The sequence below is a fragment of the Ambystoma mexicanum genome, chromosome 2p (assembly GCF_040938575.1).
Source record: "Ambystoma mexicanum isolate Mex_15411 chromosome 2p, UKY_AmexF1_1, whole genome shotgun sequence".
Lineage (NCBI taxonomy): Eukaryota > Metazoa > Chordata > Amphibia > Caudata > Ambystomatidae > Ambystoma > Ambystoma mexicanum.
This window is the reverse complement of record NC_090923.1, coordinates 1,337,094,795-1,337,121,756: the sequence shown is the minus strand read 5'-3', so window position 1 is coordinate 1,337,121,756 and position 26,962 is coordinate 1,337,094,795. Positions and strand designations below refer to the sequence as shown.

The 26,962-nt window shown below is 45.7% G+C and overlaps 1 protein-coding gene across 3 annotated transcripts in view; it reads left to right on the top strand.

The window, feature by feature from the left end:
• SLC5A10 (solute carrier family 5 member 10) overlaps positions 1-23,330 on the top strand; it is a 1,126,075-nt gene extending 1,102,745 nt beyond the window's left edge. For all 3 annotated transcript variants that reach the window (XM_069645685.1, XM_069645684.1, XM_069645682.1), the window contains 2 exons: positions 14,138-14,243; positions 17,344-23,330. In XM_069645685.1, the coding sequence (XP_069501786.1) occupies positions 14,138-14,243; positions 17,344-17,549 (312 nt within the window). In that variant the 3' untranslated portion in view covers positions 17,550-23,330. The remainder of the gene's footprint in view (positions 1-14,137; positions 14,244-17,343) is intronic.
• The last annotated feature ends 3,632 nt before the right edge of the window (positions 23,331-26,962 follow it).

Here is a 26,962-nt window from a genome sequence, read left to right as displayed (position 1 = left end):
CAAGCATAGAAGGTAAGTGGGGGGGGGGGCAGGGAGGTGGGAGGAGGGAGGGAAGGGAAAAAAAAGAAAAGCCTACCTCTGTCCCCGGCGGGGGGCGAAGGTAGCCTCTCAGCCTTGGGGAGGCTCGGAGCGGGGATGGCCCTGCTTCGAGCCTCCTCATTGGCTGAGGGGCTGCCACGCCCCCCTTGCCGGGGACAAAGGCCTTGGAATCCTGACAAAGGGATTCCCGGCCTGGTAACGACTCGGTGAGGCCAATCAGAATGACTCTTTCATTCTGATTGCGCCCTCGCCGGGTACTAATATGAAATAGATCATATTATGGAGACCCATTTCCCGAAATCTAGTCCAAAGAGTAAGGGCCTGATTCATGGAACTGTGCATTTTGTACTCCAAAAATTACTATGCACTGACTTTGCACCACAAAAATACACTTTGCAAGTTTTATGAATCAGGGTTTGTGTCGGCAGTGCAAAGTCACTTTTCAGCAGTGCAAAAAATTCCATGAATCCGGCCCTTAATGTGATCGCTTTCGAAAGGCAACGCTTATGCGATGACTTGCTTTTATTTGCTCTTCTTTTCAAAAGTCTTAACGCATTCAACCTTTTCAACTAGCTGACATTTTTTCTGTAGATTATAATTCTTTAATTAATAATCATAAAGGATAGGGTCATATAATAATGCAATAATTGGTGTGTATTGAGCAGGGGTTATAGGGCTCTTCATGCAAGAAGGAACTACAAGCAACTGAAGCCAGGGGACAGAATGGTTTAGCCCAGAAGAGGAAAGGCGCCAGTTAAAGTCTATACCGCCTTATAATTGATTAATAACAAAACATATTGCTGCACCCTAGCATCTGGCTAGCTATCTAATGTAAACTGACTATAATACCCCCATTTCCAAAACAGAAAGGTGATGGCTGTGAGGTGTGGAATTAATCTAAACCACTGGCACTGCTCTGGGCAACCCTCCAGACTCCAGAAGGTCTCCGGAAAAGGGGATGCGACCTAGCAGCTCGGGCTGAACTGCCCCTTTTGCGGAGGGAGCAACATTCAAGTTCAGTCATAATACTTCCTTCCCTTTACAACCAAAACACATGAACATAACACTGATCTGCATAAGGCTGTGGACTTCAAACTGTGGGGCTGCGCCCTCTGCCCCGAGGGGGGCCCAAAGGATGCCCAGGGGGGCACAAGGCTCTATTAAAAGGGGTTACGATGACTGAGTATAATACAACCTATCAGAGATATGCCATCTGGGGGGCCCGAGCAACAATATTTCAACTCAGGTGGGGACTCAGCAGCAACATTGTTACTCAAGGGGGATCAGCATTAACATTGTTACTCAAGAGGGGGACTCAGCAGCAACATTGTTACTCAAGGGGAGCTCAGCAGCAGCATTGTTACTCAAGTGGGGACTCAGCAGCAACATTGTTACTCGGGGGGCTTAGAAGCAACATTGGTACTCAAGGGGGGCACAGCAGCAACATTGTTACTCAAGGGGGGACTCAGCAGCAACATTGTTACTCAAGGGGGGCTCAGCAGCTGTTACTCAAGAGGGGGACTCAGCAGCAACATTGTTACTCGGGGGGCTCAGAAGCAACATTGGTACTCAAGGGGGCACAGCAGCAACATTGTTACTCAAGGGGGGACTCAGCAGCAACATTGTTACTCAAGGGGGGCTCAGCAGCTGTTACTCAAGAGGGGGACTCAGCAGCAACATTGTTACTCAAGGGGGGCACAACAGCAACATTGTTACTCAAGGGGGCTCAGCAGCAACATTGTTACTCAAGGGGAGCTCAGCAGCTGTTACTCAAGAGGGGGACTCAGCAGCAACATTGTTACTCAAGGAGGGCACAACAGCAACATTTTTACTCAAGGGGGCTCAGCAGCAACATTGTTACTGAAGGGGGGCTCAGCAGCTGTTGCTCAAGGGGGCTCAGCAGCAACATTGTTACTCAAGGGGGGCTCAGCAGCTGTTGCTCAAGGGGGGACTCAGCAGCAACATTGTTACTCAAGGGGAGCTCAGCATAAAAGGTTTGAATACCACTGGTGTAAGGTCTTTCCCAAGCTGGGAAGGGGTGCCCAGAGCTATCCCAGGACTCCTTCCAAACCTTCCAGTTATTACCTTTTGTGTTGTGAAAAAAGTGCAACCATGACCTCACAACTCTACTGTTATTAGAAATGTTTTTTTTATTTTTTTGCATTTTTAAAGCACTCACACAGCCCGGGGGCATGGCAGTTTTTTTTGTCTTAGCTGCGTATTTGTGACATGCTTAAATACCCAGAGGTTTCTAAGCACGAACCCGGGGATCAAACCTGCGTTGCTTCGTGTCGTCTTGCTTCCAAGGCGAGCACGCTGCCTCTGAGCTATCCTCCCGGGACAGTCCTGAAATATGACTTACTATCATGCAACAGTGTTGCCATATCAACATCCTACCCTCCCATCATGCTCCCTGTGAGGAATTAAACAATGGTTCATGTTGTGGGAATTCTGGTAGGTGGGAGCAAAGGCAGACTCTGCTATTGCTCATGATTATGATGTTAGTGTTCAGCCTATGATCGCTGAGAGACAACAGCGACTAAGCAGATCCAGCCTCATGCCTGGTCTTTTGGGTGAAGAGAGCTTAGTGACGCTGATAGGTTGTATTCCATGTGCATGCACATTGAAGCCCAGCAAACACATCGTCGACACTTCACTGTATGCCTAGTCAGCACACGAAAAGGTAGGTCCAGCATACTGACTCGGCACATGCTTACCAGTTTACAGCATGTCCACTTATCAAATCACTCTCTTTCCCTCTCCCGCTCTCTCTCTCTCTCCCTCTCTTGCTCTCTCTACCCCTCTCTCTGTCCCTCTCTCTCGCCCCCCCTTCTCTCTCTCTCTCCCCTCTCTCTCCCCCTCTCTCTCTCTGCCTCCCCTCTCTCTCCCCCTCTCGCTCTCTCTACCCCTCTCTCTCATCCCCCTTCTGTGTCTCTCCCGCTCTCTCTCCCCCTCTCTCTTCCTCTTGCTCGCTCTCCCTCTCTATCTCTCTCCCTCTCTCACTCGATCTCTCCCCCTCTCCCTCTCTCCCTCTCTCCCTCTCACTCGATCTCTCCCCCTCTCCCTCTCTCTCTCTCTCTCGCTCTCTCTCCCCCTCTCTCTCTCCCTCTTGCTCTTTCTCTCCCTCTCTCACTCGCTCTCCCCCCTCTCTGTCTCCCTCTCTCCCTCTCTCTCGCTCTCTCTCTCTCTTACACTCTCTGTCTCCCTCTCTCCCTCTCTCTCGCTCTCTCTCTCTCTTACACTCTCTCTCTCCCTCTCTCTCTCTCTCACCCGCTCTCTCCCCTCTCTCGATCTCTCTTTCTCTCTCTCTCTCTCTCTCTCTCTCTCTCTCTCTCTCTCTCTCTCACACACTCTCCCTCCCTCTCTCTCTCACACTCTCTCATCCCTCTCTCTCTCTCTCTCTCTCTTCTCCTCTCCTCCCCAAGCACAATGATCAGACAGGGCTGCGCAGTGTTAGCAGTGAAACGAACACCAGCAAAAACAGGGCCATTGTGCCAGCATTCAGTTCAGTGCAAATCCTTTCACCGCACCAATGCTAAGACCAGCGCAAGCTGTGGACATTGCACTGCCGCTAAAACCAGGAATGCATGCCTGCCATGAAAAGAGTGCCACAGGCAAACCCCTTATGTGGCTGACGTGCTCCAGGCTTGCACAGTGGCACTAGATCGCCATTTCGCAAATCCACTGCACTCTAAATGTGACAAACCCACTGCGCCCTCACTTGTTTATTTTAACTCCACCGTACCCCAGTTGTTCAACCACAGCATATTCTGCTTTCCGACTCCATTCCCAGTTTGAACATCACAGGTTTCTATCAATTGCAAAAGTGAAGCATCATTCTAGTGTCACTTCACCAACATAGTCCCAGATTTGACAAACACATCATACTCATAGCTGAACAACCCCAATATAGTCACACTTCGCACAATCCCAGTACACTCTCTCTATACTCCCAGTTTGCAAAATCCCAGTATATTCTCAGTTGATCTTTCCCAGTTTGGTAAATATGTATAGGTTCTCAGTTTCAACACCCTGTTACTTATCGATGATGCTTAATATGTCCTGACGTTATAGTCCACATCACAAACTGCATTGTGCTTTGGTGCTTGGTGATATGGGTTATTATGGTGAGGGGGGGGGAGTCCTTCGTGACAACGAGGGACACACAGGGGCACACTATTCACAATATAATTGTAAACTCTCAATGTGTTCAAAGCATCAACTCACATAACAATTTGAATGTAGGTAGATATACAGGTTTCATTAACAAGAACCATATTTCTTTACACCATATCGGTATCTACTTGTTGAGATCGTTCACATGTATTCACACCATCTGTATCAAACGGTGTTATTCTGATTCATATTATATTGTCATATGTTATGTTATGTTATGTTATTTTGCACTTATATAGCGCCTTATATACCATTGGTATGGTCTGAAGGCGCTTGTAGGTTGAACGCCCTTGGGAACCGAAGTTCAGATCAGTAGAGAGAGTAGGGAGAGTCAAAAGGTGCGTGTGAGCACCGGGTATGTGTGCAGCTCGTGTGGTACTCGTGTAATAGCTGCTTCTTAGCGGTAGGTGTGGTGGTTGAGAGATCAGGAGAATGTGTTCGTTCTGGCAGGATTTATCCGGAACGGATGTGGCTGCGTTAGGCCTGAGGAAAACGCCTGGCTGGGGGTGTGGAACCAGCAGTGATTACATAGAATGATGTGGAGTAAGCGGCGGAATGTTGGTATGAGAACAGTTATACCGAATGGTGTCATAGTATCTCTGTGTTCTAGTTGAGTGGTGATGTAAGGAGAGAGTAAGCATGGTGGTGTGGTATGATCGGTTATATGCTCTTTCACTGAGCACACTTCTAATTGCAACTTTCCCAGAGAGGGTACTGGGCGCACTTCTAAATACAGTTTTCCACAGAGAGGCTATTGGGCACACTTCTAGATTCAGTTTACTAGAGGCTATTGGGCACACTTATAAATGAAACTTTCCAGAGTGTCTATAGGATACAATTCTATAGTCAACTTTCACAGATGCTATTGGGAACACTTCTAAATTCAACTTCACAGAGCGACTATTGGGAGCACTTCTAAATTCAACTTCACAGAGCGACTATTGGGAACACTTCTAAATTCAACTTTACAGAGCGTCTATTGGATACACTTCTATAATCAACTTTCACAGAGGGTATTGGTTACACTTCTAAATGCAACCTTCACAGCGATGCTATTGGGCGCAATTCTAAATTCCATTTTCTACGTAGTGGATTCTGGGCGCACTATTAAGTCAATTTTCAGAGAGGCTTTTCCAGAGAGGGTGTTGGGAACAGTTCTAAATTCAATTTACTAGAGAGACTATTGGGCACACTTCTAAATGCAACTTTCCAGAGTGTCTATAGGATACATTTCTATAGTCAACTTTCACAGATGCAATTGGGAACACTTCTAAATTCAACTTTACAGAGCGTCTATTGGATACGCTTCTATAATCAACTTTCACAGAGGGTATTGGTTACACTTCTAAAATGCAACCTTCACAGCGATGCTATTGGGCGCATTTCTAAATTCCATTTTCTACGGAGAGGCTATTGGGCGCACTATTAAGTCAATTTTTCAGAGAGGTTTTTCCAGAGAGGGTGTTGGGCACACTTCTAAATTCAATTTACTAGCGAGACTATTGGGCACACTTCTAAATGCAACTCTCAGGGAGGCTATGGGTACACTTCTAAATTTCGCTGAGGGGATAATGGACATACTTCTAAATGCAACTTTCATAGAGTGTCTATTGGGAACCCTACTAAATTCACAGCGAGGTTATTGGGCACACTTCTAGATGCAACTTTCCAGAGTGTCTATTGGGCACACTTCTAAATGCAACTGTCACAGAGGATCTTGGGTACACTTCTAAATTCAGTTTACCAGACAGGCTATTGGGCACATTCTAAATTCATGGAGAGGCTATAGGGCACGCTTTCTTAATGCATCTTTCACATGTTAACATTTACAATTCCATCTAGATGCGACGCAGGCCGATATTCACAATTCCATCTAAGTGTGGATATGCTAACATTCACAATTCTATCCAAGTGTGGACATGCTAACATTCACAATTCTATCCAAGTGTGGACATGCTAACATTCACAATTCTATCCAAATGTGGACATGCTAACATTCACAACTCCATCTAAGAGTGGACATGCCAACTTTCACAATTCTGTCTAAGTGTGGACATGCTAACATTCACAATTCTTCTAAGTGTGGACATGCTAACATTCACAATTCTATCCAAGTGTGGACATGCTAACATTCACAATTCTATCCAAGTGTGGACATGCTAACATTCACAATTCTATCCAAGTGTGGACATGCTAACATTCACAATTCTTTCCAAATGTGGACATGCTAACATTCACAACTCCATCTAAGAGTGGGCATGCCAACATTCACAATTCTGTCTAAGTGTGGACATGCTAACATTCACAATTCTATCCAAGTGTGGACATGCTAACTTTCACAATTCTATCCAAGTGTGGACAAGCTAACATTCACAATTCTATCCAAATGTGGACATGCTAACATTCACAACTCCATCTAAGAGTGGGCATGCCAACATTCACAATTCTGTCTAAGTGTGGACATGCTAACATTCACAATTCTATCCAAGTGTGGACATGCTAACTTTCACAATTCTACCCAAATGTGGACATGCTAACATTCACAACTCCATCCAAGAGTGGACATGCCAACATTCACAATTCTGTCTAAGTGTGGACATGCTAACATTCACAATTCTATCCAAGTGTGGACATGCTAACATTCACAATTCTATCCAAATGTGGACATGCTAACATTCACAATTCTATCTAGGTGTGGACATGCCAGTATTCACAATTCCATCTGAGAGTGGGCATGCTAACAATCACAATTCTATCCAAATGTGGACATGCTAGGATTCATAAAACTTGAGAATCCATGCTAACAATCATATTTCTGTCTAGATTTGGCGAAGGCTAGTCTTTGTGGTTCACTCGTGGTATGGTTAGCATTATACTGCAGGCAGTGTTTGATGTCCCGCCATTAATAGGTTTGGGCTGGTGGTCACATCTTTCTAATAATGCATGGTGCGGGTCTGTAGCGGTCTAGGCCATTGATAGGTAAGTTAGAGTGGCAGGAACTTTCTGGAGTAGAGTGATTGCTCTACTCCCCACCCATGCCACACTCACGGTTTTTGTTGGTGTCTGTTGGTTGCTGGCTTCCTTGGCGTCCCCTGCGGACACCTGCAGACACTTTCTGGAGCCGCCTCTGTTGGAGCCGCCCTTGGCCTCGGGGCCCTTAGCCGCTGGGGCTGCCGGGCAGAGGGCTGCCCTGGGAGGACCAGTGATGAAGGTAGGGGATGGGCGGGTCGGGAGGCGGGAGCGGGACCTTGATGGGCGTGGGGCGAGCGAGGGAGAAACCAGGAAGGGGAGGCCGGGAAAGCACGGGGCAACGCAGGGCCCGGGGGAGCAAATCAACCCCAAAATCACTCAAATGGGGTCGCTCATGGGGGGGAACACTCACCTGCTCCTCAGAAGTGAAAAGAGGAGTGGGTGCACTGAATGGGTCGCTAGACCCAGGCGGCCCCGCTGGGGCTGCCGGGCAGAGGGCTGCCCTGGGAGGACAAGTGATGAAGGGCTCACGGCCCAATCAGAGCGGGGATGGGCGGGTTGGGAGGCGGGAGGGGAGCGGGAATCAGGACGAGGGTGCGGGGTGGGAGAGGGACGCTCGGAGGGCCTGGGGGCCCAGTTGGCTCCCGAGAAATAGGTGGCGTGTCCGGATGGGCTTCCTCACCTCGCGCGGGCTGCGAATAGGGAAGCAAGGGGTCGGGAAGGAGAGGGCTGCACACGGGCCAAGGGGGCACAGAAAAGCAAAGAAAATGACCAAAAGGCCCAGAGGATCTTCTGCTATGGAGCGCTCACCTGCTCAGCACGATGGAAAGTGCGGGCAGGGAGCGAGGAGGGTCGTTATGGCCCAGGAAGCAGGGAAGTATCAGGACCAATCAGGGGAGGTGGGAGGGCTGGGGAGGCGGGAATAGGGAAGCAAGGGGTCGGGAAGGAATAGGGAAGCAAGGGGTCGGGAAGGAGAGGGCTGCACACGGGCCAAGGGGGCACAGAAAAGCAAAGAAAATGACCAAAAAGGCCCAGAGGATCTTCTGCTATGGAGCGCTCACCTGCTCAGCACGATGGAAAGTGCGGGCAGGGAGCGAGGAGGGTCGTTATGGCCCAGGAAGCAGGGGAACTATCAGGACCAATCAGGGGAGGTGGGAGGGCTGGGGAGGCGGGAATAGGGAAGCAAGGGGTCGGGAAGGAGAGGGCTGCACACGGGCCAAGGGGGCACAGAAAAGCAAAGAAAATGACCAAAAAGGCCCAGAGGATCTTCTGCTATGGAGCGCTCACCTGCTCAGCACGATGGAAAGTGCGGGCAGGGAGCGAGGAGGGTCGTTATGGCCCAGGAAGCAGGGGAAGTATCAGGACCAATCAGGGGAGGTGGGAGGGCTGGGGAGGCGGGAATAGGGAAACAAGGGGTCAGGAAGGAGAGGGCTGCACACGGGCCTGGGGGGGCACAGAAAAGCAAAGAAAATGACCAAAAAGGCCCAGAGGATCTTCTGCTATGGAGCGCTCACCTGCTCAGCACGATGGAAAGTGCGGGCAGGGAGCGAGGAGGGTCGTTATGGCCCAGGAAGCAGGGGAAGTATCAGGACCAATCAGGGGAGGTGGGAGGGCTGGGGAGGCGGGAATAGGGAAGCAAGGGGTCGGGAAGGAGAGGGCTGCACACGGGCCAAGGGGGCACAGAAAAGCAAAGAAAATGACCAAAAAGGCCCAGAGGATCTTCTGCTATGGAGCGCTCACCTGCTCAGCACGATGGAAAGTGCGGGCAGGGAACGAGGAGGGTCGTTATGGCCCAGGAAGCAGGGGAAGTATCAGGACCAATCAGGGGAGGTGGGAGGGCTGGGGAGGCGGGAATAGGGAAGCAAGGGGTCGGGAAGGAGAGGGCTGCACACGGGCCAAGGGGGCACAGAAAAGCAAAGAAAATGACCAAAAAGGCCCAGAGGATCTTCTGCTATGGAGCGCTCACCTGCTCAGCACGATGGAAAGTGCGGGCAGGGAGCGAGGAGGGTCGTTATGGCCCAGGAAGCAGGGAAGTATCAGGACCAATCAGGGGAGGTGGGAGGGCTGGGGAGGCGGGAATAGGGAAGCAAGGGGTCGGGAAGGAGAGGGCTGCACACGGGCCAAGGGGGCACAGAAAAGCAAAGAAAATGACCAAAAAGGCCCAGAGGATCTTCTGCTATGGAGCGCTCACCTGCTTAGCACGATGGAAAGTGCATCATGGATACAAGTCTTTTATGTCATTTTTACAAAAATGTCCTATTTACAATTATATTGTGAATAGTGTGCTCCTGTTTGTCCCTCGTTGTCACGAAGGACCCCCCCCGCCCCCCAACAGTTTTTCCAGTTCTGGTAGCACAGCACCAACAGGGAGCACCTAAAAGTAGGTGATCCAATCTGCATAACCTACCCTCTATTTAGTTACTATTAGAGAAATCGAGTGCACCCCCTCCTACCCCCCAAAGTTATGTGTTATTACCTAAGTCAATGGTGTCCCTGTTATCAGCAACAGTGAGAGGGTAAGAGGCTGAATCGGTCCTGCTGGTATTCAAACAGTGTACAGGCAAACCTCAGCAGCGGGTGTACAACCCACTGGGCTACCTTACATAATCAGGTATTAATCACCTTCCGTCCCGGGTTTGCATGGTTAGGTGGCTACAGTAATTAAAATAGTTATTATTTTTCACAACGCTTACAGAATTTTGAAGCTTGGCTCGAACCCCCAACCTTTCAGTTACAAGCCACAACACTTACTGACTGTGCCACAGACACTGACAGCAAGCCATGTAATATCAATCAGAGCTAAAGCTTGTTTTGAATTAACATGCCAAGATTCACAGACAAAACTGCACAAATGAGATCATGTACAGTTTATAGAAAGGAGAATTGCTGCAAACATGGTTGGGTGGTGGTTGTGGGTGCGTGTTGGGGGAGGGGTGGTAATTAGTGGGCTGCAGTGAGGTAGTCCCTCTTTTATGTTGTTGGTCGTCCCGGTTTTTCATTTTGGAAATCTGGTCACCCTACCTGTCGCAAGTGGCTAATGAGTGGGGTTCGAAAGCCTGCAATAGGCCCCAAAACTGGCACAGCAGTGGGAGCTATTTTGTGATGGTCCGAGCCACTTGGTGTGAAAGGTTTGGGGTGGCATGAAAACTGCGCCATGCATTTGTGACACCGCATGAAGCCAAACCCTCCGTTTCTGTTGCAGAAGAATGGTACGCCCATGCACTTTTTGTTTTTTCGGCACACATGCTGAGCTTAGGTTTAGATAGTATAATGTACACTTGAACCTAAACAACATGTATGTCACATATATGAAGTATTTTTTGATGTGTCTGGTAAATTCAATACAGTTCTCCCTTCTCTGCCTGAAGGATATTGCAATTCATCACGTTGTCGTGCAATATCCTCTTTGCATTTGGCAGGGGGTATTTTATCCTGTATAATACTTATCCGTACCACCATCCCCATTAATACTTGTATCTTTCTCACTCTGATGTGAGAGATCTTCCAGTTGTTGATGCATATAATGCATGGAGAATTTGGAAATAATACACAGATGTTCACTATTTATGTGGTGCAAATAGATAGCTGAAGTATTTTAATACAATGCATTAAAAAACCGTTTCTTTGGTTTGAAAAAAGTGGTAACATGCAAATAGGTTTTTCCTATTCTTTGCTGAACTCCAGCAGTCAGAGCTTTACGTGGCCCAGTGGTGGGCCAAGCCCCGGCAGTCTCCCCAAACCTCAATCGAGCCGAGGCTCTGCTGGGGTTTACACTACCCTATAATGCCTCTTTCAACCACTTTTATTTCTTTCCGTCCACAGGATTCGAATTCGGTAAAGCCCCTGGCCCAGATGGCCTCACAATGGAGTTTTTTAAACACTTCAAATCCTGTCTTATACCTGTAATCATCACCCTATGGGACGAAGCCAACAAAGCTGTAATTACGATACTAATTAAACCCGAGAAGCCACCCGAGCAGTGCGTGGCCGACCGACCCCTCTCCCTCATAAATTCAGACATTAAAATATTCTACAAGGTCCCGGTGTTACGGTTAGCCCCTTACATGAGTCACATTGTGCATCCCGATCAATCTGGCTTCGTCCCTTGCCGTTGTACAGCACTTAATCTGAGACACCTTTTTAATATCCAGGCACAGATGAAAACGGAGACACAGGCAGTTGCAGCAGCCCTTGATGTACAAAAGGCCTTCGACTTGGTGTCCTGGCAATTTGTGTGGGCAGTATTGAGTAAATGTAACTTTGGGCCCAGGTTCATATCATGGGTACAGCGGTTATACACGCAGCCTTCCTCCACAATCAAAATAAATGGAGTCCTCTAGGCGCCAATCAATGTACAAAGAAGGACCCGCCAGGGCTGTCCGCTTGCACACCAATTATTTGCCACAGTGATGGAGCCATTAGAAGATGCGATTCGTTTTAAACATGCACAGCGAGGGGTCAGACTTACTGGTACACCAGCGATCATTTCACTGTATGCCGATGATACACTCCAATTTGTGCGTGAGCCAGAGAGGCACCTAGCCCTAATCATGCAAGAAGTCCTCTCCTTCGGGACCCCCTCCTGACTATGGGTCAACTGTGCCAAATCTGAGCTGTTCCCACTTACTGATGCTACTACTACTCCACCGGACCTCATGGGGTTTGCCTGGTCTTCCGATAGAAATCAAATACCTAGGGGCCATTATAACACGTCACAAAACATCCCTCTATGCCCGCAACTACGGGACATATCTACCTCAGTTGACGTCCAAGCTGCGTGTCTAAACAAAACTTCCACTAACAATAGCGGTTCGGGTGTCACTCCTCAAAATAATAATTCATCCCAAATTACAGTACTATTTCCTAAATATACCACTCTGAGCATGATTTATGTGGCATGCAGACGCGGTTCGGCTAAAGTGGAACATCCTTACAAGACCCTACAAGCACGGTGGCCTTGCCGCCCCAGATTTGGAGAAATAATGGGTGGCCACCCAAGCGCATTATGCAGCATACTGCTTCGATGATGGCACACAACACCCTCATCTTAAAATAGAGAGACACTCCACGTGCACCGGAGATATCCGCTCATTAATACTATCACCGCTGTGGAAAGACCCCGAACTTAGCAATCCATTCGCCATAACAGCGCTGGCCTGGAGTAAAATATGGAAAGTGTTAGGCAAACCCCATCCATACCACAGCGGCTTACCACTATGGATTTTCCTCCCATGCCTCCCTAAGGTAAGCAAAACGGTGGCACTACAGTGGGCGGCAGAAGGATACACAACCATAGGCGATATGTTCAACATGGAATCCTTTATAACATTCCACGATCTAACAACACCCCTACCCAGCCAATCTTCATTCTGGCTGCAGTATGCCGGGCTCTGCCGAGCAGCCAAAAAAACATGGGCCGAATTCCCGCTACAGACACCTGATGAACCGCTGCTAGACACCATCATGAGAGGAACCTCTACACGGGGTGGGGTAGCTAGACTGTATGATCAGCTGCAAGACCGCAGCAACAAACCCCTGGCTAGACCCCGAGACACCTGGGCTTGGGATTTGGATGTAAACATAACAGACGAAGTCTGGTAATCCATGTGTCTACGCACCCGGGCTGTGTCCCTATACTCCAGATTCTGGCTGATACAGTTTAAGGTATTACATAGATTTCATTACACTCCTGCCAGGCTACATCTCTTCTCACGCACCCACTCCGCACTGTGCCCTAGATGCCACTCGGATGGAGCAGGGATACCTTCACATGCTATGGAGCTGCCCAAAGCTGGGTGAGTTTTGGAAGGGGGATCTGCGATATTATGTCTGCTATGTTCAATTGCACTATTGATCCTACCCCATCACAATGTCTGTTCCAACTTTTCGACCAACTGCAACTCGGCTTTCACAAACTAGCACGCCTCAGTACGCTAATAGCAATTAGATGTGTTCGCCTGCTATGGCTATGCCCTATTTGCCCAACTGTGGCATAATGGCTGCGCTCTGCGGCCTAGAGGAGCGCTGGTCCTCGCTACAACCTACAAACAATAAACATACAGGCAACCCCTTACGCAGTTACTTATTATCAACACATAAAGACGGACGCAACATTGAAAACTTGCCGACCAATTAGTGTCTCTTTCCCTGCCCATGTCCTCGTACAGTAACGCCCACCTCTCGGTTTCTGTATGCTATGAACTGCGTGTCGATCACCGTAAAGTATATGTCCATGACCGGAAAGTAATGTTGCTACACCTGTCAAGGCCGCTGTCTCTCCCTGTTGTTGTAATGGCAAGCACACAATAAAGAACTTTTTTTATTTATTTTTTATAAAAGGCGATAATGCTGCTTCATTTATTATAAGGGATAAAATACTACCTACCACAGTGCAAGTCCCCTTGGCCTTCCAGGTCTCAGTGAAGGAACTCACCCATTGGCCGTTTTCCTCTATTTGGTCAGAGAGCGCCTTAGTGTCCTGTGAAATCCTTAAAAAGTCTGGTAGGGGCAATTTATCCCATATATATTTCTATTATTATTATTATTATTATTATTATTATTATTATTATTATTATTATTGTTATTATTATTATTATTTTTATCAAAATTATTATTATTTGTATTATTAATAATAAAATAGTGAGTAGATATTTAACATTTAGGCCATTCTTTTTGCTGTGTACTGATCCCTAAGCACTCCTTTTTATATCATCTATTGAAAATATTCAAAAATATTCCAATAAATTCCTGAAATATGTCTCTAAATGCAATGTGGAGATAGAAAGTAATGTTGTATTTGCATCTGGATGTATTCGATGGTATTCTGCCTGTGCCAAATCCAGACAGATTTGTTATGGAATTATTTTAGAGAATTAAAGTTCATCAGGGCGGGGTCACTGTCACTTATTCGTTCGGTGGGTAGGTCACTGAGTGTCCTTTTTCTCTCCCACAGCTGAAGAACCTCACCTGGTGGACCATTTCCCCAGACAGAAACAGCCCCGAAATCTCAATGCAGAAACTTAATGCTGCCAGCAGAGCTTCCAGAAGAGAGAAAGAGGGTGACGTCATCTTTCTTTGCGACACCTTTGCTGCTCTCAGTGCCACTCTAAAAGCTTCCTGTATTCCCTGGAATTACCGCCAAACTCATTTACCGTTACAGCCACTTGGTTTACCATGGGATAGCAAGTCGTGGCAGGGCTGTGTTGATCCTCATTGTTTGGGTCCATAGGAGTCCCTGAGGATTTCGGCAGAATGACTGGGAGCGGTATTTCTGCCGATATTTATTCTTAAAGTGGCGGATTTACTTCTAGCGTATAGCTTGAGGAAAATCCTCCTCTTTAGTGTCAAAATTGAAGTTTGGTGGTGTGGTGAAAATGGTGGTTATTCTGTTACTGACCAAAAAAGTGTAAGTTACGGAATTACCACCAGTTTTTTTCCGCACCGCCAAGCTTGTAAAGAGGCCGATTTCCTCCTGAGAAGGTTATATATTCAACTGTGTACACAACTCAATCTCCCGTCCCGGCGGGGTAGTTCCGCAGATGACATCATCAGTGTGAAACATTGTTTATTCATTCCATACTAAAGAAGGCAATCACTCAGCTTATTAAGTAGAGGTCTTGTAAGTGGATCAAGGAGTCAAGAGCCCAAACAGGAAGTTCACTTTGTATACAACACTATCTCACATTAGAAAGGAAGATATAGCCTAGTATAGAGGTCTGCATAGATGTTTTAAACTGCAAATCCCATGATCCCTCCGCTTTGGCGATGTTAGCATGGACTGATAGGAGTTATAGTCTAAAACGGTGTCCAGTCATAATGTCGAATACAATAATATCGAAAGTCAAAATGTCGAAAAAAAAATGTCGAAAATAAAAATGTCGAATTACAAAAATGTCGAATTTTTCCGATTTATTTTCGAATTAATGTTTAAATAAATAATTAATTAATTATATTTTATAAAACATATATTTTTTAAATGGTTAAAGGTATATCCATGGTGAGTGGGGGGGATGGGGAGGAGGGGGGGGTTGGGGTAGGGGTTTGGGATGGGGTTTTTTAATAATTAATTATTTAATTAATGTTTTATTAAATACTTTTTTTAAAAAATAAAAGGTATATCCATGGGGGGTGTTGGGGGGGATGGGGAGGAGTGGAGGGTTGGGGTAGGGGTTTGGGATGGGGGGTTTGGGGGGGGACCCCCCCAATAAAAAACGTTAGTATGTGTGACATTTTACATAGTTATTTTAACATTGGTTTTTCGATTTTTTTTCGACATTTTATTTTCGAATTAATGACTTTTTCTATTATATGTATGTGTTTTCGACATTTTTGAATTCGACATTTTTGTAATTCGACATTATTTTTTCGCTATTATGACTATAAACCGTCTAAAACATCTGGAGAGCCAAAGGTTGCAGACCCTGCCCTGGTCCTTAAACACATGCCAAGATTTCCAATTTATTTTTACATGTTTTTATTGGCATTTATATAATTACAGTCGTGCAGTTTCCACTTCGCATGCCTACATTTAGGTTAACAACAACAAATAACCACTAACAAACAACTTCCTACACGTGCAATGTGTTACTTATAACCTCGGTTGGGGCAAATACTCCAATGTCTGGGGCTTAGCCTTTTTGTTCCTCATATCTCCAGTTGGCCAATGTCAATTGGGTGCCGTGTGGTGATTAGCTGGGCACACCGCGGGTGATTCCTTCCTTGGTTGGTGCACTCATGGGGGTTTGTCATCAGATGGGTGAAACATCCCAGAGCAAAGCTTTCCATGCCACACACTTATCATTACCATCGGGTTCCGATCTGTTCGCTCCCTACACCCACACCTTGGTCTCCGCCTCTGCCCATCTTTCGAATTCCTTATGACATTTTCCATATTGTGGCCCCGCAGCAGTTCTCCAGGACATGGCGATGGTTCTCTTGGCTAATATGCATGCCAGGTCCATAAACCTCACCACATGTTTGTGTTTGCTGATTCTGGGGTAGGCACCAAGCAGGCATTCTTTCAGTGACCACTCATACCTCTTTAATCCAGCGTCCCTGCAAGCTTGCTCTACGTGTGCCCAGAAACTTTCCACACGCACACAGCCCCAGAACATGTGTAGCAGGTCAACATCCTCGCCTTTGCACCACGGGCATTGTGAACTCGCTTCCTTGTTAAACCTAGCTATTCTGTGCGGGGTCATGTATGTGCGATACAGCACATTCAGTTGTATTAGTTTGAAGCTCTGGTTCCTCGATACAGCCTTAGGAAAGCTCAGAATTCTCTCCCATTCTTTCTCCATTATGTTTGCACCTAGGTCTTTCTCCCATTGTTCTTTCAGTGCTGTGCCCTTTGGGTTGGGTGTGTCTATCAGCATGCTGTACAGCCTAGAAGTCGGCCTCCAGCCGTCGTTTAAATTGTACATCAGGGTCAGCAGTGGACTCGCCTGTGGTTCCTCTGGCCAGCCCTCCCATCTTTCTTTGGCGATTTCCCAGACTCTGTGGTGCCAGAGAAAATGCCCGTTCGGCAGCCCCTCTTTTTCTTGCATCGAGTCGAATTCCCTGAAGACCCCATCTTCATATACATCTCCCCATTGTATATCCCCTTCCCTTCCCATTTTCTTATCACTGCCATATCTGTACTGTCTTTGCATGTTTCTGCCGCTATCAGCACCTCAGGTGAGTAGGGGTTTACTAGTTTCAGTAAGGTTTGCGCTCTCCTCCATACCTTCCTACCCAATGTTACCATCAGTGGAGTGTGTTTCGAGCCCTCATGTGTTACCCACAGTATTTCTTTTAGTCTGATGGGAGCCACAGGGCGTTGCAGTAAGTTTGTTTCCGAGGTAGTCTCGTCTGCCAGCCATTTAATTACGTGACTGAGATGAGCTGCCAGGTAGTACCTCTCGAGGTTTGTCAATTTCACCCCGCCCTTGTCGTATCGTACATATAAAATTGCTATGCCAGGAATTCCAATAGTAGGATCCAAAAAAAAACTAGGACATTGTGTTCCAATCTTATTGGACTTCACTTACTTTCACATTATGCTCCTCTGTCTGGAACAATGCCAGGATCCCAGTTCTCTCACCCGTTTCCCCTATGCAGCATAGAAATTGAAACAATATCTATGAATCTGATTATTAACTTCTTTTTTTTCTGCAACAGATGCTGACAGAGTGGCTCCAGCCAACCGTTCCTGGTCCAGCAGGTTTTGTGGCACCCGCACGGCTGCGGCAGATGAGGTCCCAAAACCGCTGTATATTAAAAACACGCGCAGCACAGCAGAGGACCCCTTCTGGGCCCGTGTTTGCTGCATCAACGCCATCATCCTCATGTGCATCAACATCTTCTTTTATGCCTACTTTGCCTGAGGAAATGGATGGGCTGCAGGCGCTCCCACCTGCTGCGGATCGCGCCGAAGATGTCAACCAATCGGACGCTTTCTTTACTTCATAACATAAGAGGTGTAATTTCGTGCCGGTTGGCCGAGAGGATGCCCAAAGTCAAATTGAGTGCTTTTTTTGACTTAAACATGTGTTCAATGGTGTCTCTCTTTAGAACAGTGGTATTCAAACTTTTTTATTCCGAGCCCCTCATTGAGTACGAATTTTGTTGCAGAGCCCCCCACCTAGAGTAAAAATATTGCTGCTGGTCTGCAGAGAAGCCATTTCTGCTTAAATTTTCTATTAAAATCAGTCACTGTAATCCCTTTTGAAAGAGCCTTGTGCCCCCCATGGACACCCTCCCGGCCCCCCAGGGGAGCCAGCCCCACACTTTGGAGACCACTGCTTTAGAAAGTTGATAACTCGCAGCCCCTTTTAACTTATGAAGTTGCTATAAAAAAAACATAGAATGCAGCACTCCAAAGTGCACTCTCCAGGACCATGCCCAGTCACAATAACAAAGCACAAAGCCACTGACAGAGAACTCTTTTTGATGGAACGTTTTGGGTGACCTTACGCCATCTCTGCGAAAATGTGGTCCTGGTATAATGTGTTATAAAACGGTGTGCTATATTATGAGACAAGTGCCCCTTTTTTCCATTCACGTGTTCTCTTTAATCTTGCATTGCATTTCAATCCCAGACTTCCTCTCTGCCCACCCTGACTCGCCTCCCCTCTTCACAATGTTTCCCCGCCCAATCTAGAAAGCTTTTTTGCTTAATTGGCCTCATACAGAGGCGTAATTCCCTTCTGAAAATCCAAAGAACCTTCTCCCTTGTGCAAAGGAATCATGATTTTGGCCTCCTATTTATGGACCATCCCCAGGGAAAATTCGGCAGACCATTAAGGTCCATCTCAAATATTAAATCCAAACTTAAAACTGAAACCGGATGTCACCTGATTACTTGTTCACCCATTTCCGTTCCTTACAAAAAGGTTCAAGTAGAAACTGGAGCCACAGCAAAACAAAGGGAACACAAGGGTCTGCAGGATACCAATTGAGCATTAGCATTCTCCCATCTGAAGGCTTTGCACACACCTGTTCAGGGACCTTTGGAAATATTCACCCGGAAGTAACTGTGAAAACAAAGTAAACACCTGTCCTAACAATTCGAAAGCCTATTCATGTCCTAAGGGCAAATAAGGCAAGTCAATTATGAGCTCTGTGTACATGCTAAGGGCAGTAATTCATTCATCAACATTTTTAGGTAACATCCCTCTAAACTCAATACAGAAAGGTTACCTGCGGACATAATTCACTTACCATAATTCCATGATGATAATCATTTTAAAAACACCTTTTAATGTTACTTAATTTATGCAAGAGTATAGAAACACACGCCCTTTCAAAAATATGAAGAAAAGCGGGTAGGGCAAAAAGATTAACAATACAATCTGCGCCTATCATGAGTTGTCTATTTGTTTGGTGTAAAGACTGCTGCGTGTGGGTGAATGGGAATTAGATGGCTTTGCCCTATGCCACTGGAATTGTACACAATTGTAGTGTGCCTTATTGCGCAATTACCTTTTAAGTGCTCTTAAATTGGGTAATCTAGTTTGGATCCAGTCAATTATTTAACCATTGAACATCATAAGTGTAGGTAAATTATATCTCGCAAAGGTTTATTGCTTTGGGAATCCGACACGTGTTTCGACCCAGAGGGTCTTTATCAAGGCCACAATAATACTCATGTTTATAAATCCAGGCAATATTGGGATTCCGTAACACCCCTAAATGATGTAATCCTATGTAGTTCTGATTATTCAGGTTTGAGTTACCAAATGATTGTATTTCAAATAATAAATTGTTGAAAGATCTACTGGCGATACCGCGGGCCAAAATAATCAATACCCTTTCTTCCACTAATACTTTGTCGGGATGTTCAGAGTTCTTTCAATGCAGATCCAAGGTGTCGGAATCAATTTCTGATAGTCATGCACCTTTTCAATCGAGATTACCCATAAAACAGTCTGGTAATCTCCATCCCTAGGTTAACTGAAATGACAGTGTCACCATTAGAAAGAAAATGGAAGAAAGACATGAATGTATTATGCCTTACTAATGTGAAAATAGCCACCAAAGAGTATAAAAATGCAATATTTGTGGCGATATCTAAATATCTTCACAATAAGATTCAAAACTCATTAAATAGACATAGAGAGATTTTTGCTACTATTTACAATGTTCTCCGTCCCTGCAGTTATTCTGCTGCTACTATGCCATCTTTAGCACGAGCCAACACCTTTAATGAGTTTTTTGTGAATAAAATCTTCAACATTCAGGAAAGAATTGATCAGTCAGTGACAGTTGGTTTCGATCATCACCGCCATCTTCCAGATTTGATTTTAGCCCGGTTTCTCAGGAGAACATCACTACTCTTAAGAAAAACTTGAAACCAACCAAACCAACTAATGACGCTCTCTAGGTTTTACCAGCCTGTGAAGCACAACTCCATGCTGAGGCCCTGCTCAGTTCATTACTACTTGTATTAACTATTTCTTAGAACAAAAATTCGTTTCTTCTGTGCTGAAACTTTCCACAGTTTCTCCATTGCTAAATAAACCTATGCTTGACGCAAGTGACTTTGAGAATTACCATCTGGCTACTGGACTTCCCTGGCCAGCCAAAATTCTGGAAGAAGTGGTAATTAATCAATTACAGGAACATGTGGAAAAAATACTCATTGCTTGATACCCGTCAGTCTGGCTTCTGCCCTTTTCATGGAACTGAGGCCACACTGTTGGTGGTCTGGGATGACATCCTGACAGCTGCCGACGACAGAGAACTCACTTTATTGGTGAAGTTGGACCTATCAGTGGCCTTCGACACAATGGGTCATGGGATTCTACTGTCCCCTTTAGTATTGGTGGGTGGTGTACGAGATCATGTGTTGCGCTGGTTTAGGTCCTTTCTTTCCAACCATTATCAACAATTCACAAGCTACCTCTCAGACGCTCTACAACTGAAGTGTGAGGTCCCCAGGACTTGTCGCTCTTGCCTTTTCTGTTTAACCTTTACTTACAACCATTGATGGCTATCTTTACAAAATCTTATATTTGTCTCGACGACACTCAGATTTACCTTAGAGTTGACAAATCGGCAGAGTCACAACACAATGTAGTACAATGTTAAGAGGAGGTGGGGCAATGAATATCCTGGAATCGGCTCCAACCGAATCCTAACAAAACAGAGGTTATCCTGTTTAGTCCAAAACATCTTTTAGCGGAGCAAGCCAAGTGTCCCCGTCACCCTGCTTTCTGAGATCTAGGTTTGCTTATACCTTTACAATCAAGACTCTGGGATGTGTTTGGCAGTCTAATCTCGGAAGTGAGCATCAGGTTGGTGCAAATGTTCAATCAGTGTTCCACTCTCTTCGTCATTTACACCTAGATCTCCCATACACTCCCCAGAAAGACATAATTGTGGTTGAGGTGTTAATTAATGCTAGACTAGATTACGGTAATAATACTCTAACAAGTATCTGAGCTAGAAAAATGCCTTGACTTCAGAGAGCCCAGAATGCAGTGGTATGACCTATTTTGAAAACATCTGAATCTGTTTCGATCTCACCTTTGCACAGAACACAACACTGTCTCTCTATCAAAGAATAGATTTCAAGACCCCTGCCTGGTTTTTAAGTGTGTGCATAATTTAGTACCAAGATATCGGTAAAATAAATGGACACGCTATGAGTCATCGCTCTTGCTGCGTTCCTCAGACAAATTTTTACTGGTTATCCCATCCTCCAGATGTGTCTATAGGAGTCAAAGGCGTTTTTCTGTTTATGGGCCGAGATTGTGGAATGCCTTGCCGGCTGATATTCCGAGCATCACGCAACTTGCCCGATTCTATTTGTTTAAATAGCTGACCCCCTCGCGAATGACACTTACTTCCCAGGCTCACTTTTATTGGTTTATTCGAGCCAACACTTCTTCCACCTGCGCTGTTTGATCTGTCTTTTGCGTGATACAAATGGTTCAAAATTCAAAAGTCAAAATTCCTTAATGATAGTGACGCCTTTTATATCAGGGTTCCTGTTCATATTCCCTGTAATGGGGTGTCCTAATGGTGTGGGCAGATGTTCATCAAAGTGGTATCCAATTCATTTATATACAATGTGAACTTTCATATTGCCCGTCGTTGCAAATCCGCCCTGTTCAACGTCGGCGTCTCGCGTGCTTTGTAAAATGTAACGTAAAAGTATGGTTTTGAAATCTCTAGTAAAATCCTTACTTTGTGATAAAACTACATCCTGCGTGTTATCTGTATGTTTCAAGCATATTCTCCAGATGCAAGAATGTATACTCAACAGGCACGAACTAAAAAGTCAAAAACGTTGATGAATTTGGGACGTCCACAGAGGTTAAAATATTATACAAACTTCTCCCTGAAACGACTGGACACTTGGCTCTCCATTAAATGATATAAAACACAATAACATTGTCAATTTAAAAGCTACTTCCCTACAAGAGAGACTCCATTTGTCAGGCCACTTAGAAAGCAGGTACAAACTTTTTTCGCAACCCATAAATAAGAACTTCTTAACCGTGGAGATCTTCTCAACCTAACACTTTTCTGTGGCCCACACAAGGAAGGATCTCTTTCCCCTGTTCCACAATCCTACTCAATCGAGTGGAGTTTGATTGACACATGGAAATGTACTGTTCCATATAAGACATACCAGAGCACAGTGTATTGCATTTTACTGCAGCAGTTTTCCATGAGGGAAGATCTTCTTGAAAAGTACATTTAAATACCAGTAGGGGTGGTATAAGAGGGGATCTCAATATGTTTATAAGAACCAGTGAGACCAAAAGGAATGTACTAGTTCATATTTGTTTTGAGTTCCCGGTCCCCAAGCTGCTCTGATACGTTTAGACGCGTGTCCCGACAGGTCTGGGATCTTTCAGGATCTGCTGGAATGCTACAAGCCATGCGCTAAAGCTCACCCGCCAAAATCCTATCCGGACCTCTTTGCACCTCTTGAAAAAACTAAGACACATCAGAGGAATTATTGAGGCCAGATGCACCCAAAATCTTGCAACTTGAAAACCAACCGCATTCAGAAAGGGATAGAACACGTGGTTTCTTAGATAAACAACACCATTCCATTCTTACATCCCTCCCCAAACATACACCAGATCCAAAACCGCCAAGACCACCGTTGAGGCAGTGAAATGTTACCTGGATAATTGACCTTTCCCAAACATCTCTTCTACCTTTTTCGAATGATCGACTGAAAAACTATTGAGTTGAAAAACATTCTGAAAATGTTTAATCTCTAAAAATATCACTTTGATGCCTGCAGAAATCACAAATTGTTAGTAACCTGATGACATTTTTGAACACAATAATGTCTTGCCCACACGCCCTGTTTATTTGCAAATCTAAAAGGTTGCTCACAGAAGAGGTATCTTGTGTTGGTGCCTGAGGCTAGTTCTTTCACTTGGTGGCCTGTTTCTCTGATGAAAAAAATCCAGAGTCGCGTCTGAACCCATGGGCACCAGGGAGTGAGCAACTACATCCTGGATAGTATCAGGGCCTTTGAAACTAACACCAGTTGCGATCAAGATCCCGGCCAAAATCTCCAAATCCAAACAATGTTCTCCTTAGTTTGGGTCCTTTGCATGATGTCAAAGTATTGCCAAGATGTGTTCTCTATTTGTGCATTCTTTCTCGAAATAATAAAAAAAACTGTTGGTTTAAGCCTGGAATTTTTGTTGCCATTTCCTTCAGTTATATTTCATTTAGAAGTGCTTGCATTCATTAGAGGCAAACGTGCATTGCGCTTACTTACCGTGGCATGTCCAAATTCAACCGAACGTCAACGTACGGAGAGCCTTCTCCAGGTATTAAAGGTGTGGTAAGGCCTTTGCTCTCACAAATATTTAATGTATGGGCAGTACCCTTTTTCAGGGTGACCCGCCATCCTGAAGACGGTCATAAGATCTGTAATTTTAAGGAAGTTACCTCTTAGGCTTCTTGTAGGTTGCTTCAAGTTTATTCACATCTTCGTAAGTTACAGTTACATACAGAAGTTACATAGAACAATACACTGGCACCTAGCACCCAGGCAGGGACTCTCCAACTGCTTGAGCTTGGAACCCTCACTCACACACATTCTCTCATCCACAACAGAACATTCTACATGACATCATAGACTTCCACATACACTCACAAGCACTATACAACACATCTCCCTTCCTGACAAATACACTACACACACAAAGAGGTTTGTCACAACACACCTCCCTTTCTTAAGAAGACACCACACACCCACACGAAAGCACATCACAATACACCTCCTATCCATCCGGAATCACTCCACTCACCCAACACACTAAGTACCTTGTTTAGAGAATCGGCAACTCTGTAAAACAAACAGAGGTGTTCCCCCCTCCCCTTTAACTTAGATTCCAAAACCCAGAAGGCGTCCCTCCCTCTCTACCCAAGGTGTATCTCCAAAACAACACAGAACCTGGCATGACTCACACACCACTCTTACTGACCTGACGTGACTCACACACACCACTCTTACTGACCTGTCGTGACTCATGCACACCCTTCTTACTGGCCTGGTGTGACTCACACACACCCTTTTACTGACCTAGCGTGACTCACACACACCACTCAGACTAACCTGATGTGACTCACACTCACCACTCTTACTGACCTGGTGTGACTCACACACACACACACACCACTCAGAATAACCTAGCGTGACTCACACACACTACTCAGACTAACCTGGCGTGACTCACACACACCCCTCTTACTGACCTGGCGTGACTCATAGACACCACTCTTATTGATCTGGCGTGACTCACACACACCACTCAGACTAACCTGATGTGACTCACCCCCACCCTTCTTACTGACCTGGCGTGACTCATACACACCCTTCTTACTGGCCTGGCGTGACTCACACACACACCCCTCTTACTTACCTGGCGTGACTCACACACACCACTCTTACTGACCTGGCATGACTCACACGCACCACTCTTACTGACCAGGCTACTGACCACTCTGACCTTTGTAAAACATACATCACAGTATGTGAACACTTGAAAGTGATTTTTCAAAGGTTAAAAACGAACTAAAATTCCTTGTTGAATTAAACCAACTTAAATCTGCAAAACCTCAAACTTTGGTTATATCTGTAGTTATATCTACATACATCTCTGCAAAGCTTTATAACTATTATCTCTAAAAGTCCATAACCAGTCTATGGCTCTAACCTGCACTTCCATTTCTTAAACCTACAAGTCCATGTTGCGTTTCCGTAACCTCATGCTACAAATCCTCAAGAGGTTAGTTTCTACATTTCAGCAAAATATCCATCACCTCTCCTCTAAGATGCCGCTCAACTACTACCATTCTGGTCCATTCCCACACTTTATGTGCATTGCTAATTCTACACACATTCCTGCACATTAACAAACACAGCGACATTTTATCTGCGACTAATTAAAGTCCTAAAAGTCCATAGCCAGTCTATGGCTCTAACCTGGAATTCCTCAAAAATGTTATTCAAACTAAACAAACACTGCACACTATAGTACTACAATCTTTACACCATGCCAGTTTTTGACATCTCCAGACCGTACCATACACCTTTGTACTCATGTAAGATAGACTGCCAACATGCCTCCCACACATATAACCCAAATGCAATACTTCTCGTTGACAAACCTTTTGTGTTTATCTCGTGATACCAAAAGCAAAATTACGGCGCTGCATCACTTATTGCAGCCCCAGCAAAAATAACTCATGGGCCTGATTACACGGTAGGCGGTAAGGGTTTACCGGTACCGATATTTTACCGGTACCGGTAAACCCTTACTGCCTTACTACGAGGTCCCTTTGCGGGTTGGAGAATTTAACGCCTGCTTTTTGCAGGCGTTAAAAACCAACCCGCAAAGGGACCAGGGAGCTAATTACGGTACCGCAATTTGCGGTGCCGTAATTAGCACCTTCCCATTCCCATTATGCCCTATGGGGCAAAAATGGGAATGGGGAAGGGCAATGGGGGAAGGGGGAATTGCCGCCCCACCAACCTTGGAATAGGGCGGTAATTCCCCTTTCCACCAAGGCGGTGCCGGTATTTTAGCGGCATGGACCAAGGTGCTAATAGCACCGTGGTCCACCGCCGTCCGTGTAATGAGGCCCATTGTGCCAATTTATTCTACATGTAAAGGATACATTTAATGTGTCCATCTTCCCGACAAACTGAAGGGTACATAACATGTTCACACAAATGAATCCACGGCCGGATGGCATCTTCTCCATACCTCCAGTTCAAGCTCTGCTGCCATTCCAAATCACATGCAGTCAACAGTACCTTGACTCCTTGCAGTACTTCATGTTCATCCCGGTCCGGCACTCCTTGTTCCAATATCTTATTGAAACCCCTTGTCACCTTCACTTTGCGGGTCACTCGCTTCACACTTACGGGCGCGGTCTAACTCCTGCACCATGCGTTGTAGTGCGCATCACCTTGCCTTTACTCCTGCACATGACTACGTTTGCCCTCTGACCCTCTCCCTCATCACACCGCTCTTGAATGAAGGACGAAACTCAAAAAAATGAAAAGTTTCCTTCCAGTAGTATCAATGAGGTCATGTCCACTAACGTTGTGAGGTGTTTTGCTCTAGCACGGCCGTCTGTTCACCGTTGACTGCAACTTGGAGATTACCCATACTTCCAATCAGCCCCATCTTCGTATTCCACAACACGGACTGCAGGACATTCAAAACATGCCAACGAAACATTGCTGACTCGTCTCCGACACAGAACCTCAACCAGACGAACAGCGTGTGACATCACACGCTTCCAGCAGAGCACAGGTCCTTTTCTCGAACACTGTGCTTGAAGCATCGGAGACCCTTGCTTCAGTGTTCCTAAGCACTTTCTGTCCATCACCATCTCCCTATGCACCCAATGTGATATCACCAGTCACAGGACCGCAGCGGAGCGCTCCAGTTGCTTAACAGTTTCTTGCTGCCCAAGCTGCTCCGGATCTCACGCTGCCACATAAATGCCCATAACACAACTTGCACTTCTGAGGGCAACACGTAGCATTTTCTCATTCCCACAACCCCCGATGGCATCACAGTGAGTAAGTGTGCGGGTGACACCCTTGCAACCCCTGGCCCCCTTGTTCACTATAATGACACTGAATGGAGGATTTATTTGACATTTTCAGCTGTATGTAATTTTCGTACAGCGGATTTTCGAACGAATCTTCCATTTGTTTTTTTAGTCTCAAATATTTATACAGATTTCCCCAACATATTGGGGCACATACTAGCACCCTGGATGGATGTGGCAGCCAATC